This window comes from Danaus plexippus, chromosome 7 (assembly GCF_018135715.1).
Source record: "Danaus plexippus chromosome 7, MEX_DaPlex, whole genome shotgun sequence".
Taxonomy (NCBI): Eukaryota; Metazoa; Arthropoda; class Insecta; order Lepidoptera; family Nymphalidae; genus Danaus; species Danaus plexippus.
In genome coordinates this window covers 1876837-1894846 of record NC_083541.1, presented here as the reverse complement: position 1 = coordinate 1894846, position 18010 = coordinate 1876837, and the positions used below count along the sequence as shown (strand labels likewise).

Genomic DNA, 18010 nt, shown 5'->3' with positions numbered 1-18010 from the left:
AATAGATCGGACATAACACTCGTTGATAAAGGATATAAAGAATAAAATAGAACAAAAATTACACATAATACATTATATTATACTTAGGTAATACTGAAAATGTTTACAAATGAAAAATGGCTTAATGTAGAAAGCGGCCAATACTTTTATGTTTTTTCGAAGTGCCTCCGTTCTTCTCTACATATTCGATGGAACCACTAAGAAAAACAGTGGAGCTCAGGCTCTTAAACCGAATACATCGAATTTTATCTATAGTTCTTGGAAATAAATAAAAGTCGCAGGGCAACCGATCAGGACTGTATGGCGGATGACTCATTATCTCGACACCTGCCATAGACACACGTTTTACAGAGTGCGCTGAAGCTTTGCCGTGGTGAAGAAAGATCCTGCTTCGAGGAGCTGCTGTCGATTTTTTTCCAAGAAAACAAAAAAAAACAGCGATTGACATGTGAAGTTTTCTTAAATTTCTTTCATGTTAACAAAAGAACATTCTTAAATACATAGAGTTATATATATTTATATATATATATTTATTTAGGTCTGAATTTTAGATATTGCAATAAGTATCACCTACTGTCCATACAATAAACAAAAAAATAACTTTAAACAAAAGTTTGAAACTTTTTTGTTTCGATATCTGACTAAAATTTACGTGTAAAACAAGACCTACATTAAAAAAAGAACCTCACTCTGTATGTAAGCTTCGTTAATTAAATAGCAACTGCAATTCAATTAAAATTGCATACAATTTCCATTTAAAGCGTGTAACAAACGGCTACATTTTTCACAATCGGTAACCTACTCCTGTTGATAAGACGATTTTTAAAGAAATAAGTTTGAAAATCACAAAAATAATAATAATATGAATGAAATAATTTTTAAAATAAATGGAGAGATTCATAAAGGTAGGTAAATGTCACTTTCATGCAGATTAACTTCTGTAGGAAGCGTAGGCCATAATAACATTATGTGTGGTTTAATCGTGAGTATTACTTGCATGGCTGAGAAATTGAAGTAGATTCATACCACGGTATGCATTCTCCATCTGCAAGTTAATTGGCTTTGCTCTGCAATTTGTATATATATACATCTCAATCTAATTTCTATGATCAGAGATGCGTTGCTTTATCACCTTGTGGATGGAGAAATTATGTGAAAAAACATTTTGTTTTTCAGTTGATGGTAAATTTGGCCCTAATGTGACTCTTAATGAATACATAAGAAATGTAGCAAACCTGAAAGGGACTAAGTATATGTGTAATGAAGGCGGCTGCGGCGTCTGTGTCGTTTCCGTCCAAGCGGCGTTACCTCCCACACAAGAAAACAAAACGTTTGCTGTCAATTCTGTTAGTTTATACACATCGCGTTAATTATTATTAATAATATATTAAATTTAACATATAATATTTATGTAGTGTTTGGTGTCAATTCTATCCTGTCATGGATGGGAAATAACCACCATAGAAGGTATCGGAAATAAACACATTGGATATCATGAAATTCAAAAGCGATTAACAAAATTCAGCGGTACTCAATGTGGATATTGCTCACCAGGAATGGTCATGAACATGTACAGGTAGGTATAGAAGATCATAATACAAGTATATTAATTAATAAATCCCCAAAATAACCGAAATTATATTTTATTGATAACATTATAAAAAATAGTTTTATTATTTTGATAGGTTATAACTATGTTTATTCTCTTTTAATGTATATTTTACGATTCATTATACATAAGGTAATGTTTCCCTATTATTAACAACAATAAATAATATAATTGTCGAATGCTTTCGATAAATATATATATAACATACGGTACTTATTATATTAATATAATTGTTATTACAGTATTTATAAAGATAAAAATGGAAAATTAACATCTTCTGAAATAGAAAATTCCTTTGGAGGCAACATTTGTCGATGTACAGGATACCGTTCGATAGCTGATGCTTTTAAATCTTTTGCAACCGATGCTAACCATGAATATTTAAAACAAGTTGAAGATATTGAAGATTTAGGAGCAGCTAAATGCCCGAAAAATTGTATTCATAAGAAATGCAAAGTTATAGAGAGAACAAACAAAAATGAAATTTATGATAAATCTGGTGATACAAAAGAAAAGGAGCCGTGTAAATTTGAAGAAATAAAGACACAAACAGACATGCTTGTTATAGACTGTGGAGCATATACATGGTATAAGGTTTTTACCTTAAACGATGTATTCAAAATTATGCGGATGGTCAATGAATATAAGTTAATTGCGGGAAATACTGGTCAAGGCAAGCTTTTTACTTTATTTAATCAGAGCATATGAGAACAGATTCACTAAATGGTTCATAAATTTCAGGAGTTTTTAAAATTACTGATTATCAATCGAACATTATAGACATATTTAGCGTGTCTGAGCTAAAAGATTGTATTATTGATGTTAACCTGATACTGGGTTCCGGTATAACATTAACAAAAATGATGGAAATAATTCATACATTATCAGTTGACAACGAAGATTTTTCTTATTTAAAAGAACTCCATGGACACATGGATTTAATAGCTCATATACCAGTTCGCAACGTAAGATAAATAATTAGAAAATGATTCTAAATCTTATATTAATATTGTCAGAAATTATTTTTTACTATTTCTAGATCGGTACCATTGGTGGGAATTTAATGCTTAAACATTATGACAACAGTTTTCCTTCAGATTTATTTTTATTATTTGAAATGGTTGGTGGGATGATAACAATAGGTAAGTGTTGTACCTTACCCCGACAATTGGTAATAAATATTAATAGTTACTATAATATTTTTTACTGGTTTTGATTAGTAGGTAAATTTATTTTGTAATTATTAATTTTATTATCTTTCCAGCTGAAAGTAAAGAAAAAACACAGGTGATATCTTATCAGGAATTTTTGACAACCGACATGAATAAGAAGATTATTTTAAATGTAATAATTCCTCCTCTTTCTAAGTGGTGCTCTGTAAAAACATTCAAGGTTAAAGTATAAAAATTTTCTTAGCACATCACTTTATTCACAAAAGTCTTGGTTTACAATAATAAGAATTTTTATTTACAATTACGAAGTTTAGAATCATTTTGCTAAAAAGAACTCATATCAGTAGCATCACTTAGTAATACTATTCACATATTATTTTTAAAACCCTTTTCCTTGGATCATTGATAGTAATAAAATTTTTAAGACAACTAATTTTGATTAATTAATATAAAAATAAAACGTTAATCTTGCAGATAATGCCACGAGCACAAAATGCGCATGCTATAGTAAATGCTGGATTTCTATTTAAATCATATCCGAACTCAAGACTATTAGAAAGTGCCACTATAGTGTATGGAGGAATATCAAACACTTTTATACACGCGGAAATTACTGAAGGTATTTTAGCTGGCAAAGATCTATTTACTAACGAAACATTGCAATTGGCTTTAGGAACTTTGCTGGGTGAAATAAAACCTGAACATAATTCCCCAGACCCATCGGTAGACTTTAGGAAAATGTTGGCTGTATCTCTATTCTATAAGGTAATATAATTATAGATATATTAATGCCTTAAGTAATACCATGTCCCCCTGTAATGTGATTAATTTTGGCACATTGACACTTTTAGGCAATATTGTACTTGTGCCCAGGTGATGTGATAAATCCTATATACAGATCCGGAGGAGAAATATTGAAAAGAAGTATTTCAAATGGAACTCAAAGTTTTGAAACAGATAGAAACCTTTGGCCCCTTAACCAACCAGTGAATAAAATAGAAGCAATAGCCCAATGTAGCGGAGAAGCTATTTATTCCAATGATATAACCACAGAATCTGATGAAATTTTCGCCGCATTTGTTACAGCAGACGCGAACGTTGGAAGTATTGTTAGTGGTTTCGATGTCACTGAAGCTTTTGTACGCATTTTTTTTATCGATTGCTTTTACCAATCATAACTTAAATTTGAAAAGAAAAATCATTGTTTTTTAGAAACTTGCAGGAGTACTAAGTATTTATACCGCCAAAGATATTCCAGGAGATAACACATTTACTCCATCTAATATTCCACTAATGAACGCAAAAGAAGAAATTCTTTGCTCAGGAAAAGTCATGTTCTACGGTCAACCAGCAGCTATTATAGTTGCTAGTCGAGAAAAGACTGCTATCAAAGCAGCGAACTTGGTTAAAATAATGTACTCGCACGTAAGTACTCAGAAACCCTTACTCACAACAGATGAAGTTCTTGATTCTGTTGAAGTGAAAGAAAGAACAATGAATAATATATCAATAGCACCGACAGACGTCGGTAATGACGTAAAACATGTACTTAAAGGAGAATTCAAGTTGAAAAGTCAGTGTCACTTTTATATGGAACCTCAAACTTGCGTAGTGAAACCAGTTGAAGATTCTCTGGAAGTATATTCTTCTACTCAATGGCTAGATTTAACTAGCACGGCTATAGCACAATGTCTCAAAATACCTCTTAATAAGTAAGCATAATTCTTTTTCACATGAATTGTAATCATAATTATAGTGTACTTGCAAGTACCAGTTCAAACCTTTTGATCATAAAGTACATTTTTTTTATTTCAGAGTAAATGTTAAAGTGCGTCGGGTTGGTGGTGGTTACGGAGGAAAAATATCCCGATCGGCCCAAATAGCTTGCGCGACAGCTTTAGTATCATTCTTACAGGGAAAAACTTGCAGATTTATCCTACCTTTATTGACAAATATGAAATCTCTTGGTAAACGTCTTCCTGTGCAAAACAAGTTTGAAGTAAGTTGCTGACTGTAATCCCAATATGAAAACCGTAGAAATTAAAAAAAGTTTTTAAACAGGTGGGAGTCAATGATGATGGTAAAATACAATATCTTAAGAAAGAATTTTACCACGACTGTGGACATTCATTTAATGAAAACATTTCTGGTACTACTGTAATGCATATTACAAGCTCCTATGATACGAGGAGGTGGCAAATTGACGCCAATAGTGTAATCACCGATAATGCATCTAACACTTATTGCAGGTCTCCATGTGCGTAAATATAATAAAAAATATAAATATTTAATTTTATCACTATTTACTTTCAAATTAAAGTTTTTCAGATTAATGAACACAAGTTATAAATTATATATATATATGTATATTTTTTTTATTTTAGCATCTACTGAAGCAATTGCAATGGTAGAAAATATCATGGAATTCATTGCATACTCTATTGGAAAAGATCCAATAGAAGTCCGTCTTCAAAATATGTTACTAGATAAGAATCCCCTGCCAGAAATGATAATTCAACTAAAAAGTGATTCTGAATACGATTCTCGCCTTAATAATATAAAAATTTACAATGAACAAAATCATTGGAGGAAAAAATCTCTAAGAATAATGCCTATGACATTCGAAATATTTTATTTCGGAAACTTTAATTCCGTGATATCTATTTACCACGCTGACGGGTCAGTGGTCATTCACCATGGTGGTATAGAAATGGGCCAGGGATTAAATACGAAAGTGGCACAAGTGTGTGCTTATGTTTTGGGAGCTCCTTTAGCAAAAATAGAAGTACAACCTAGCACCAGTTTCATTTCTCCAAATGCTATGGTCACCGGAGCGAGTATAGGAAGTGAATGTGTTGCATTTGCTACTATAAAAGCATGTGAAATAATTCTCGAAAGATTAACGCCGATTAAAGAAACTGAGACCTTATCCTGGGAGGAACTTATTTCCACAGCCTATGCAAAAGGAATAGATCTACAAGCATCTTATATGTATTCAGGAAAGGATGATTTGCAACCTTACAACGTGTATGCTGTATGTGCTTTGGAAGTAGAAATTGATTTGTTGACGGGAAATCATGATGTAAAAAGAGTCGATTTACTGGAGGATACAGGAAGGAGTTTGAGTCCTATTATTGATATTACACAGGTATATTTTTTATTAAAAAAATATTAGGTAATGTAATATTCTGAGGGAACGTAATAATATTGATGTTTATTGCAAAATGCTATTATTTTTAAATAGAATGAGTAAGAATCCCAAAGACAAATAAAGATAAAATCATGGTATTTTATAATTTTTATACCAATTTCCTGTAAATGTTATTCTTATTACCAAGTTCTCTGAAAAAACCGAACAAAGTATACTTCTCCATTTATTCTTTCTGTGATAAATAATTTATTTTTGCATAAAAACCTTAGATAGAAGGTGCTTTTGCTATGGGCCTAGGATATTGGACATCGGAAAACCTTGTTTACGATGAACTTACGGGTAAATTGCTAACGGACACAACTTGGACATATAAACCTCCGGGATTTAAAGATATACCTGCCGACCTGAGGATATACTTTCGAAGAAATGCAGGAAATGAGTTTGGTGTCCTTCAATCCAAAGGTAATATATTGTTTTATTTCTATCGCACTGTGCTCAAGAAATAATTTTGACACCTAGCGGCCTTATCACTTAATAAAATCTCCTATACACAACCTCATAAATCAATATTGTTTATAAAAAAATATATAAATAACAATATCTTACAAATACAAAACGAAAATGCATCTTTTAATATTCAATCGTGTATCTTAAGTAAGTATATAAAATTTTATGTACAATGTGGACATCATAATCAAATATTCTTTAAATGAATTTAAAGTATCTTATTGATTATATAATTGACGTAATAAATTACATAATTCTACCATTTGAATAAAGTTATTATACTATACCAGACAAGCAATAGGACTCCCAAGTAAAATATGATTTTCAAAATTTTGAATTTTTTTGGTACTTCCTGTAATAAACCCACCAAAACTGTCAACATAACCACTGTCAGTTAATAAGTATTAAAAAAAAAGTCACGCGACATATTTGTCAAAATATGATTTACGCTCATTCTATTTTTTTTTAATGCTCTCGAGGGATATAAAAATGATATCTTTATAAGCATGCGATTTTTTTTACTATAAATATAAACTGACTATAATAATGTAAATCAAATATTAACCTTTCAGCAACCGGCGAACCAGCGTTTTGTTTGGCCACAATTTTAATTCATGCAATCCGTGAAGCATTGCAGTCGAGTAGGCACGACTCCGGGTATCCTGACGAATGGCTACACATTGGTTGGTCTCACTTATCAAAATTGTTGTTTTTCTTTATTTCTATTTCAAATTATTATTAATTTTGAATTTATATTTCAGATCCACCTTGTACTGTGGAAAAAATTTTCATGGCATTGGAACATAAAATAGAGCATTTTGTCCTTAAATAATAATTTTTATTTATCAGAAACGCTGAATATAGATATATGTAATTTTGAATAGAGAAATATGATGCAATTACTTACTTCTCTATTAAATAGACATAAAAACTTTGTCAGAGCATTATTTTTAAGTATGAAATGGTATTTATGATTAAATATTTAGTTATTTGATATATCAAAGATTGTGAGTCTATTGTGTTCTTATTATACAACGCCAGAGCACGAAGTTATGTATTCATTACTATTAAACTCGCAAGAACGTACTATATACATATGTATATGTTTATTATTATTATTAGAAAACACAGATTCTTATATTTTCTACACTACATATTACACTACTACACTACACGGGAAAGTAATATATGGATTGTTCTCTTGTTGTTTTCATAATCAGTAATATTATAAGGTCGATTTAGATCGATACCTTTGTTTATCGAACGGCTCATGAGATATTTATCAGTGTCTTGAGGTCTCCACTGCCTTCTACTGCCCGCTCCATTCACAGAGCACCTAACGTGGCGGTTTGGTATGTCTTATTTATCTTTTCTAAATGTATCCAGCGATGTTTGCACTGATATCGTTTGACTGGATTACTTCATAAATTATGAGACACTGCTCTATTTACGTCGTCGTATGGTGCTTATTTGTCACGTCAAGCACTTTTTCACATTCACATTTTCTTTGGGGTGGCACTTTATTGCATCGTTAGTAGCACCGTTTTCTTGTTTGGTGTGTTTATTTAATTCTACTCTGCCTTAAGTTGTATAATTCTTTCGTCGTGAATTAAGACTATCGAGTTTTATATCATAATTGTCCTCAATTCTAGAGAGATTCTTTCTAAAATACTTTGCTGCGGATAAATTTCTTGGCAAGAACTTCTTTCAACACTTATTTTATAGAGGCAACTATCTTATTCATAACAGACATCAATTATAAACATATGTATATATTATTTAAAATATAGGTTCCATATACATTTAATACATAATATATACTTACGTGTACGTAGTTTATTATCGTTACAAGGCTCTAACAAACCGTATGATATAATTGAAAAGCTTTTATAACAAATATTTGTTAACTAGTTATTAAATTAACGCACTACCGAACAAGATGATTGACTTAAACACATATATTTCCATGTCATGATATTCTGAAAATGTTCTATGTTAAACTAACTATAAAGTTCTTCTATGCTAAATGTGTAAGAATATTATAAAAAGTTATAATAGTACTACAAATGGTTTACTGATATTAAAATTATATTATATTCATGGAAATAAAAATATAATATATGTATATACAATTTTTACGCTCATCCATTCGAACCTTTTGTTACATAATAATTTTATATAATTCTCTACTAATTTAAAAAATATAGTTTGGTCAGTGGATGTTGATTCCTTACTGCATAAAAACATCCACCAGCATATTATAGGCGTCGACGTTATTATAAACAACACTTCACGAAATTGTGCATACATTTAGTAGTGTTAAAATTGTGTAGAGCGAACGATTGTATGAAAAGAGACTTAGAAAAAAAAATAAGTTACTTTTTAAATAAAATAATGCTGTGATAAAAAAAAACTAAGATCATCTAAGATAATAAATATGGCGACAATAATTTTTAAAATCAACGGAATTCAACACGAAGGTAAAAAAAAGGTTTTTTAAATAGTTTTTTTTTTTAAATATAATTATGAATATTATCTTACTTATGATATCAGTGGATGGAAGATTTGGGCCGGATGTATCTCTCAATGAATACATAAGAAATGTAGCTGATCTCCGTGGAACTAAGACGATGTGTCAGGAAGGCGGATGTGGAGCCTGCATAGTGGCAGTCAAGGCCGCCTTACCTCCAACACATGAAGTTAAAATCTTCTCAGTGAATTCTGTAAGTTTCACTCTCATAACAATAAAAAACGAGCAATAATCATTTCAAAAAGGGTATATATAATATAGAGGAATTTTTTTGTTGAAACAATTTTAAAAAATTAGGTATAAACCTTGTCTTAAAATATAAAAAGTCTTATTTCTTTTTCTATCTTTTGTTGTATAGTGTATACCTCTTCCATAATATAAACAAATGTATCAATTTGAATTTTATTACATTTTCTTAATAATTGCCCTTTAGGGGCTTTTTTAGTTATATTAAATGTTATGTTAAATAATCAAAAATTTTATTTTAGTGCCTCGTATCTGTATTATCATGTCACGGATGGGAGATAACAACGGTCGAAGGATTAGGAAATAGAAATGAAGGGTATCATGAAATACAAAGTAGATTGGCAAGTTTTAATGGGACTCAATGCGGTTACTGCACCCCGGGATGGGTTATGAACATGTATAGGTAGTACAAATATGCTTTTCAACTATTTATATTGCATTTAAGATATAAACAACGTAATCTAATGAATTAGTGGTTGATTAAAGTTTTAAAAAACTTCCCAAAAAATAAGAAATAAAACTGTATTATAAGCAATAATTTATGCCAACCAATTGATTTCAGTTTATACTTAGCTAAAAACAAAAAACTAAGTGCAGCTGAAGTTGAAAATTCATTTGCAAGTAATATTTGCCGATGCACAGGCTACAGGCCAATAGCTGATGCTTTCAAGAGTTTCGCTACTGACGCTGAGGGGAGATTAAAAAAAAAGATTATTGATATTGAAGACATGGCAACATTCACATGTGGATTTAAATGTAGCAAAGACTGCATACATAAGAGTGATTGTACAAAAAATACGAATGACGACGAATGGTGTCTCATCGAAAAAGCTACCATAAAAACGCTTACCATAAAAAACGATAAACACAAATGGTTCAAAGTTAATACGTTGACTGAAGTCTTTAAGGCTATATCTGATCACCATGATTATAAATTGATTGCCGGAAACACTGGACAAGGTGAGACCTTATCAGATACAGTAATTAGATATGATGGTTCTAAATAACTTGAGAAGTATGAATATTCTTAAAGACATAAAATTGTGTGTTAAATATTTCAGGAGTGTATCATATATCGGAATATCCTAAAAACATCATCGATATATTCAATGTCACAGAAATAAAAGGATATTCCTTGGATGTTAATTTAATTCTTGGATCTGGAATGGTTTTAACCGATATGATGGAAGTGTTTTTAAAATTGTCTTCAGAAAATAAAGATTTCGAATACTTGAAAGAATTCTATCAACACATGGATTTAGTAGCACATATTCCTGTGCGTAATGTAAGTACGCTGTTAAAATTTCCTTATTAATTAACTTTACTCGTTCACCAGAACAGTATTTTATATAAAGATATACTTGAAGCTAAAACAACATTTTTTTTCGTTCCTATAAGGTTTGTTAAAATACAATTTTTTTATGAAAACTTATGTTTCAATTATTCAATATTTTGCAGTCTATAAAAAAAAATACGAATTTTTTTCTGTCAAAATAAGCCACTGTTTTATTTTAGTAAAAGATACTATGTTATATTGGTAATGTTGGTAACATTGAAATAATAAGTGTTCTATTAAAATATGACGAATAGTAAATTATTCTTTCTTATATATAGATTGGCACTATTGGAGGTAATTTGTATATGAAGTACGCGAACAACGAATTCCCATCCGATATTTTTCTTCTTTTTGAAACAGTGGGAGCAATGATAACCATTGGTAATATATATATCAATATTTTTAATAAATATATGAATGTTATAGCACGCACTATTAAATTATAAAGAGTGCATTTTGTAAATCATTTCTTTTTATTTATCAAATTTATTGAAATATTTTATGATAACTATGTATGTATTTGGTCAAACCCCGGTATTAAGATAAAAAAATATAAACACCTAATGTAGTGAAAAATTACGTCTTAACAGCTAAGGAAATTAAAAGAAGAAGTCAATGTTTTATCAAATATGCTTTTTGAAATATCTCAAAACCTTTACATAAAAAAAAAATGTTTCATTATAATGTGTTAATATTTTTTTTTACAGCGGGATCAGTAAATAAAAAGAAAACGGTAACGTTAACAGAATTTCTGAAAATGAATATGAAAGATTCGATTATTTTAAATGTATTATTACCTCCATTATCAAGTTCTTGCCGTGTGAAAACATACAAGGTAAAATTTAACGTAAATACATAGATCTCGTTATCTAACATGATATTGCATAAAATTCCTTATGATTAAAAAACTAATTGTACATATATACATAACAAAGTTGTAAAAAATTAATCAAATAAACACTTTACTTCAAGATTATGCCTCGCTCACAAAACGCACACGCCATTGTGAACGCTGGGTTTTTAATAAAGTTCAAGAAAAATGATTTAATCGACAAAGTAAACATTGTGTATGGAAACATAACCCCGCAATTTATCCACGCCGAGAATACGGAGAAAGTTTTAATTGATAAGGATCCATTTACCGAGGACACATTGCAATTGGCTTTGAAGAACTTGTATGAAGAAATTCGTCCTGACTCGAGACCTCCCGAACCTTCGCCTGAATACAGAAAACTATTAGCAGTAACACTGTTTTATAAAGTAATTAACTTTTCTATTTATTCATAATTTAGTTTTTCTTTTTAATTTTTCTTATCTTATTTATAAAATGAAAACTCAAACTACAATTAATTGATTTGAGACAGAAAATAAAACGTTTTTTAACTTATTTATATAATTAAGAAAGCAACAATTATAGGCAATATTAAGTTTGTGCCCTGAAGGAAAACTAAATGAAACCTATCGTTCCGGTGGTGACGTAATCAAACGGCATTCATCAACTGGCACACAAACATACGATACAGATGAGAGTGTGTGGCCTCTAAATAAACCAGTAGCGAAATTGGAAGCACTGGTGCAATGTAGCGGTGAAGCCACCTTTGCAAATGATTTGCCGACGCAAACGAATGAAGTGTATGCCGCTTTCGTAACAGCTGACATAAAACCTGGCAGTGTTATCACAGGATTCGATACAACTAATGCATTTGTAAGTATTTTTAATAACTTCGGAAAAAAATAGGAGATGATCTACTCATTTGTATGCTGTCAACTCAGTTTATGAACATCTATTATAAAAATTAATTAGTTGTAATGGTTGTACTAGATCATTGTACAGTGTAATTATTTACTGCCAAATTTCAACCATTATTACAATTGCGTTTTACGAACATCATTATTATGTTTTCAGAAAATTCCAGGAGTATTGGCTTTTTACTCTGCCAGTGATATCCCAGGAGAAAATAATTTCACTCCTACCAATATCTCATTCATAAGTACCAAAGAAGAAATAATATGTTCAAAAGAAATTCAATATCACGGACAGGCAGTAGGCATCATAGTTGCTGATAGAGAGAGAACAGCAAATAACGCTGCTAAGTTTGTTGACATTAAATATAAACCTAGTGATGCACAACCATTATTATCCATATCGGATGTTCTAGCATCTAATAAGGATCAAAGAATCAACAAGATCAAAGACATAGAGGCCACTGATACAGGAAGTGACGTGAAAAATATTATTCACGGGGAAATTATTCTAGAATCACAATACCATTATTATATGGAACCTCAGACATGTGTTGTCCGACCGACAGAAGATGGATTTGAAGTTTATTCTTCAACTCAATATCTTGACTTAACGAATGTTGCTGTTGCCCAATGCTTAAATGTGCCTATTAATAGGTAAGAACTAGCAAAGTAAATCTGAAAATGTGATAGAACATTGTAGTAAAATTTGATCTTTAATAACTTTAAAACACAATTGTCTCATTGATTAAAAACCCTTAATTTTTTTCTTAAGCATAAATGTGATAGTTAGAAGAGTGGGGGGTGGTTATGGTGGTAAAATAACAAGGTCGTCCCAAGTCGCCTGTGGGGCTGCATTAGTATCGCATTTACAAGGAAAACTATGCAGATTTGTCCTACCTCTGGAAACAAACATGAAAACCGTAGGTAAACGGATTCCAACCTATTGTAAATTCGAGGTATGTATAATTTATCACATTTCAACTGCCCATGTTTTTACGCCAACTCCTTTTCTGTTCAAGCCACTCGCCTCTAGAATTCCTTACACTTTTCTATACATTCATATAAATCCATATCCATTTTAAAAACCAACATAGAACTCTGTTTTCTGTTTAGTTTAATTATTCCAAACATTTCGCATCTTCACATAAATATATCATCATATCTTATGTATGTATTTCTTTATCGTTTTATGCTATTTATTTCAATATTTACTTATACGTATTTGCACACATATTACACAACTAACAAATGTATGTACAGAGATCACCTTTTAACACTCATACACTGTTTTTTTTGGGTATTTATCTTATTTTAAGGTATTACAATTAAGAAAATATCTTTGAATTAATATTAAAAGTAAAATAAACTAGTGTTAATTTAAAAAAAATATGCTCATAAGGTTGGAGTAAATGAAAATGGTGAAATCCAATACCTAAAAATTAAATATTATCAGGACAACGGATGTTCAATAAACGAAACAATTGCTCTTATGACTTTAAACCACTTACCCAACTGTTATGATCCCAAACGATGGAGTATTGAGGCATATACAGTAATAACAGACACACCTTCAACTACATGGTGTAGAGCGCCGGGTAAGTTGTTTCAGAGTAAATAATTGAATATACGAATATGATGCTGTGTTGGCAAACATGTCTATGGCAAAGGCGATGCCAAAAAAAAATGTTTTAGTATCTCATATTATAAGCATCAGTTATTTTTTCTTTATGTTTATTAGAACATAAAATTATAATGTTTACTCTCTTTATATCCAGTGTTTTAATATATTTATTTAAGATAATTACAGTGCACGTTAAAATAAAATTTTGTGTAATCATATAAAGTTTATGACAGTTGTTGTGACAAATGTAATGGAGTAACGAAGATAGACTTAATTGATCTATAGAGGCACAAAGTTTTCAGAGCAAATGGAATTAAAATTATAAAAGAATTAAAGTTCCAATTCTATCTATGTAGATATATAGCAATAACTATAATTATTAGCAACGAAATGAACATCATGCCTTATATTCAATATCTTATTTTGTGCTTATATATTTATTTCATTTCTTTTAAGCATCAACTGAAGGTATCGCAATTATTGAATACATTATGGAGAAGATAGCTTACACCTTAAAGAAAGATCCCTTGGAAGTAAGGTTTTTAAATATAAAACAGGGTGACAACCCTATTCCTGAATTGATAGAGCAATTGAAAAAGGATTCAAATTTTGACGACAGACTTGAAGAGATAAAACAATTTAATGAAAAAAATCGTTGGAGAAAAAGATCACTCAAAATAATGCCTATGACTTACGAGATGTTTTACATAGGCCCATTTAATGCAACCGTTTCTATTTATCACGGGGATGGTTCCGTCGTTATAACTCATGGAGCCACTGAAATGGGGCAAGGCATCAATACCAAAACAGCTCAAGTTTGTGCTTATATGTTTGGCATACCATTAGAAAGGGTAAGTGTAAAACCCAGTACGAGTTTCACATCTCCGAATTGCATGGGCACTGGTGCTAGCGTTGGTAGTGAACTGGTGGCCTACGCTACCACAAAAGCATGTGAAATTTTGTTGGATAGATTGAAACCCATACGGGAAAAATTAGGTAATCCTTCTTGGGAAGACCTCATCGAAGGGGCGCATGAATCTGGAGTTTATTTACAAGCATCACACATGTATTCAACGTTTGAACCTGTAAAGCCCTACGATATTTATGGCATCATCGCTATGGAGATTGAACTAGACATTCTGACGGGAAATCATGACATAAGACGGGTGGATTTATTGGAAGATACAGGTAGAAGCTTGAATCCCGAAATAGATATTGGTCAGGTAAATATTTTCTATAATTTAATTAACGGTTACCTTTCGACACATGCCAACCAAATTTTTCAGAACTCACTACTACATTATTAAAATTTTCTCTCATTATTTTTGGAGTATATTTATGACGATGCACAACGTTATAATATTTTGATTAATTACAGATTGAAGGGGCATTTGTTATGGGTCTCGGTTACTGGACGTCAGAGAAATTAGTATACGATCGTGAAACTGGAAGATTATTGACAGATCGTACTTGGACATATAAACCACCCGGCATAAAAGATATTCCAGCCGATTTTAGGATATACTTCCGAAGAAATAGTGTCAATAACTTCGGGGTTTTACAATCTAAAGGTATACCTTTACGTATTACGTATCTTTATCTACAGACTAAAGCAATGAGATTCATTTTTTAATAATGATAATAAGGTCATACTTTCTTAAAGACTAAAATTATTGAATTATGTTTCTAAATTATTATGACGTAATTACGATTTCTACTTACAGTAATAGATTCTAAGTACTTTTGTTATAAAATTGTAAGAATATTTCTTGGAATTCTTTATCGCACCAACGTTGAATTACACATAAATTGCTCTGAGACAAACATTAATGGAGAATTGTATTTTGTTCGAAGCTTAATTTATTTTAATTAAATGTAACTAATACTATTAAGACCACAATTATTTTTAAATTTCAATATTATATTACCCAAGTATTTTTATAAAAAGCTTAAAATTTCATACACTTCAAATATTTTTTTCTTATTAATGTTTATTCGTATAGCCACAGGAGAGCCATCATTATGTTTGGCATCAGTTATAACACATGCATTTCGGGAAGCAGTATCTCAAGGTCGACGGGATGCTGGGTACGAAGATCAATGGATACATATAGGTATTACTTAAACATTTCGAAAACTTCCCTGGCTTGAATGAATAAATGAATATCATATCTATTCATTTATATAAAAATGCGCATTTATATTTATTAGTATTACTATAAAACATTTTTTTTTTCATCTTTCATTTTCCAGAATATCCGTGTACTTCGGAGAACATATTCATGGCAATGGACCATAAGTTGGAACATTTCAAATTAAAGTAATTTTATAAAATGTGTTTTATATAAAATAGTATATCTGTTATTAATAAATAAAATGTTGCCAAGTCTTAAAATATTCTTTCTACTATTTTATGTAATCCTTTTGAATTAGCCTTTTTTTGTTTTTATTAAGTATTAAATAATTTTCCAAAAATATATTACTTTTTAAATCTTTAAGACTGTAATGCCAATATATTTTATTGTTTTGTGAGCTGATCTTTTGCTTTTATACTTTTCAAGCTCTCTTTAAAAACGTACTTTGTAAAAACTAGTACTTTCTCACTAACAGCGTTCAATTTAGTTTTGTATATTGACCGGGATTATGTAAGAAAAAAAAAATATTTTAACATGAATAAATTAAATCATATATTAATTATTTTAACAATAAAATCTCTCTTTAAAGAATAAATGGAGATAATACCGCATGTATTGACCATAATTGATAGTCCCGACAAATAATTTAAAGAACACAATAGCTGGCAAAAGTTGACAATGAATTTTGTAAGCACCATATTAGGGATCATACTTATGATTTAAAAATTAACTCTAAAAATCAAACGTAATCTTTATTGCTATAGAATAGTAATAGTATCATGTTTTTATTATTGAATTTAAGGATTTCAAAGAGTTCGAAACACCTTCAATTTATACATGCACATACGATTCAGCCATCACATACCCTTAAGTATTTTAATAATACTTAATGATTTTGCTTTAATCACAATTTTTACGTAATGGAATATATTAAAATATGAATGCATACATGCATATATTTATAGAATATCTTAATTATTCAATAATTAATGAATATTTAAATGAAACTAATATTATTCGGATATATAACGAGTGCTTTATTTTTGTAAAAAACTACATACTCCCGACGTTTCGGTTACTTTTCAGCAACCGCGAGCATAAGTAACCGAAACGTCGGGTGTTTGTAGTTTTTTTTTTTTCAAAAATAAAGCACTCGTAGTTTATCCGAATACTATTAGTTTCATTTAAATGAATAAAACTCGCGAAAATCCTAGATCTCAATTAATGAATAGCTTCTATACATTTTTTGTTTTTAACGACATAAGATACTATATGAAAATAATCATATTTTTTTGCCACATTATAAGTTAATGATATTTTGATGTTTCCAAATGTTTGAGAATATACAGACAAAAAGTTCTTTATGGTAACACATAGGTAATAGATATAATAAAGTAGACTTTACAGCAGATTTTTTATTCGTTTACTTTGAAATTTGTTTCTGGGAGAAAGAAATAAAGTAATAGTTTGATCTAAGATTTTCGCGAGTATTCATTTAAATGATTCGGATTTACTACGCGGATTTTATTATTTAAAAACTACATAATCCCGACGTTTCGGTTACTTTGCAGCAACCGTGATCACGGGCAGACGAGGTGTGAATGTCTGTCAGTTGGTCCTTGTTATTTATCATCTACCGCCATCGATTTCTTAGTTTTTTTGACCCAACTGGCAGCAATACCTACGTTGGGGTTACGCGACATCGTACAGAATAAAACTATTGTGACATATCCTCGCAGGAATGACACGAAATACACAAACGTGTTACAACCTTTGGTTCATTAAAATCAATTCCGTGGGATTTGATTGGCAGAGTAACCAGCGTATACAAAATTTTTCTTATCTATAATATAATTGTGATGGCAGAACTTTTATTAAAACGAGATAAAAAAAATTTAACCATGTTTATACCCGTCCATAAATATAGGTCGCTAGAACTTCATAAAGTTATTTGTAT

At 30.4% G+C, this 18010-nt stretch overlaps 2 protein-coding genes across 2 annotated transcripts; both read left to right on the top strand.

Moving 5' to 3' along the window:
* Nucleotides 1-768: 768 nt before the first annotated feature.
* LOC116770988 (uncharacterized) lies at nucleotides 769-8571 on the top strand. Its single transcript, XM_061520844.1, has 16 exons — nucleotides 769-905; nucleotides 1177-1346; nucleotides 1416-1576; nucleotides 1852-2282; nucleotides 2351-2574; nucleotides 2649-2751; nucleotides 2874-3001; nucleotides 3256-3546; nucleotides 3633-3920; nucleotides 3994-4493; nucleotides 4597-4780; nucleotides 4843-5038; nucleotides 5166-5929; nucleotides 6202-6394; nucleotides 7012-7122; nucleotides 7201-8571. The coding sequence occupies exons 1-16, from the start codon at nucleotides 863-865 to the stop codon at nucleotides 7269-7271; spliced, it is 3858 nt and encodes a 1285-aa protein (XP_061376828.1). The 5' UTR covers nucleotides 769-862; the 3' UTR covers nucleotides 7272-8571.
* A 34-nt stretch (nucleotides 8572-8605) lies between these two features.
* LOC116770815 (uncharacterized) lies at nucleotides 8606-16313 on the top strand. The gene is made up of 16 exons (XM_061520845.1): nucleotides 8606-8919; nucleotides 8993-9162; nucleotides 9458-9618; nucleotides 9778-10175; nucleotides 10277-10500; nucleotides 10830-10932; nucleotides 11259-11386; nucleotides 11524-11811; nucleotides 11969-12256; nucleotides 12458-12951; nucleotides 13070-13253; nucleotides 13697-13892; nucleotides 14375-15141; nucleotides 15297-15489; nucleotides 15922-16032; nucleotides 16172-16313. Exons 1-16 carry the CDS (start codon nucleotides 8877-8879, stop codon nucleotides 16240-16242), a joined length of 3819 nt encoding a protein of 1272 aa, XP_061376829.1. The 5' UTR covers nucleotides 8606-8876; the 3' UTR covers nucleotides 16243-16313.
* The last annotated feature ends 1697 nt before the right edge of the window (nucleotides 16314-18010 follow it).

Bases quoted from the DNA above. Each gene is read 5' to 3' on its own strand.
- LOC116770988 (XM_061520844.1), top strand. From the start codon at position 863: ATGAATGAAATAATTTTTAAAATAAATGGAGAGATTCATAAAG. The intron at 4,494-4,596 runs GTAAGCATAATT...TTTTTATTTCAG, and splicing joins CTCAAAATACCTCTTAATAA to AGTAAATGTTAAAGTGCGTC. The intron at 7,123-7,200 runs GTTGGTCTCACT...TTTATATTTCAG, and splicing joins TGACGAATGGCTACACATTG to ATCCACCTTGTACTGTGGAA.
- LOC116770815 (XM_061520845.1), top strand. From the start codon at position 8,877: ATGGCGACAATAATTTTTAAAATCAACGGAATTCAACACGAAG. The intron at 10,176-10,276 runs GTGAGACCTTAT...TAAATATTTCAG, and splicing joins TGCCGGAAACACTGGACAAG to GAGTGTATCATATATCGGAA. The intron at 11,812-11,968 runs GTAATTAACTTT...CAACAATTATAG, and splicing joins CAGTAACACTGTTTTATAAA to GCAATATTAAGTTTGTGCCC.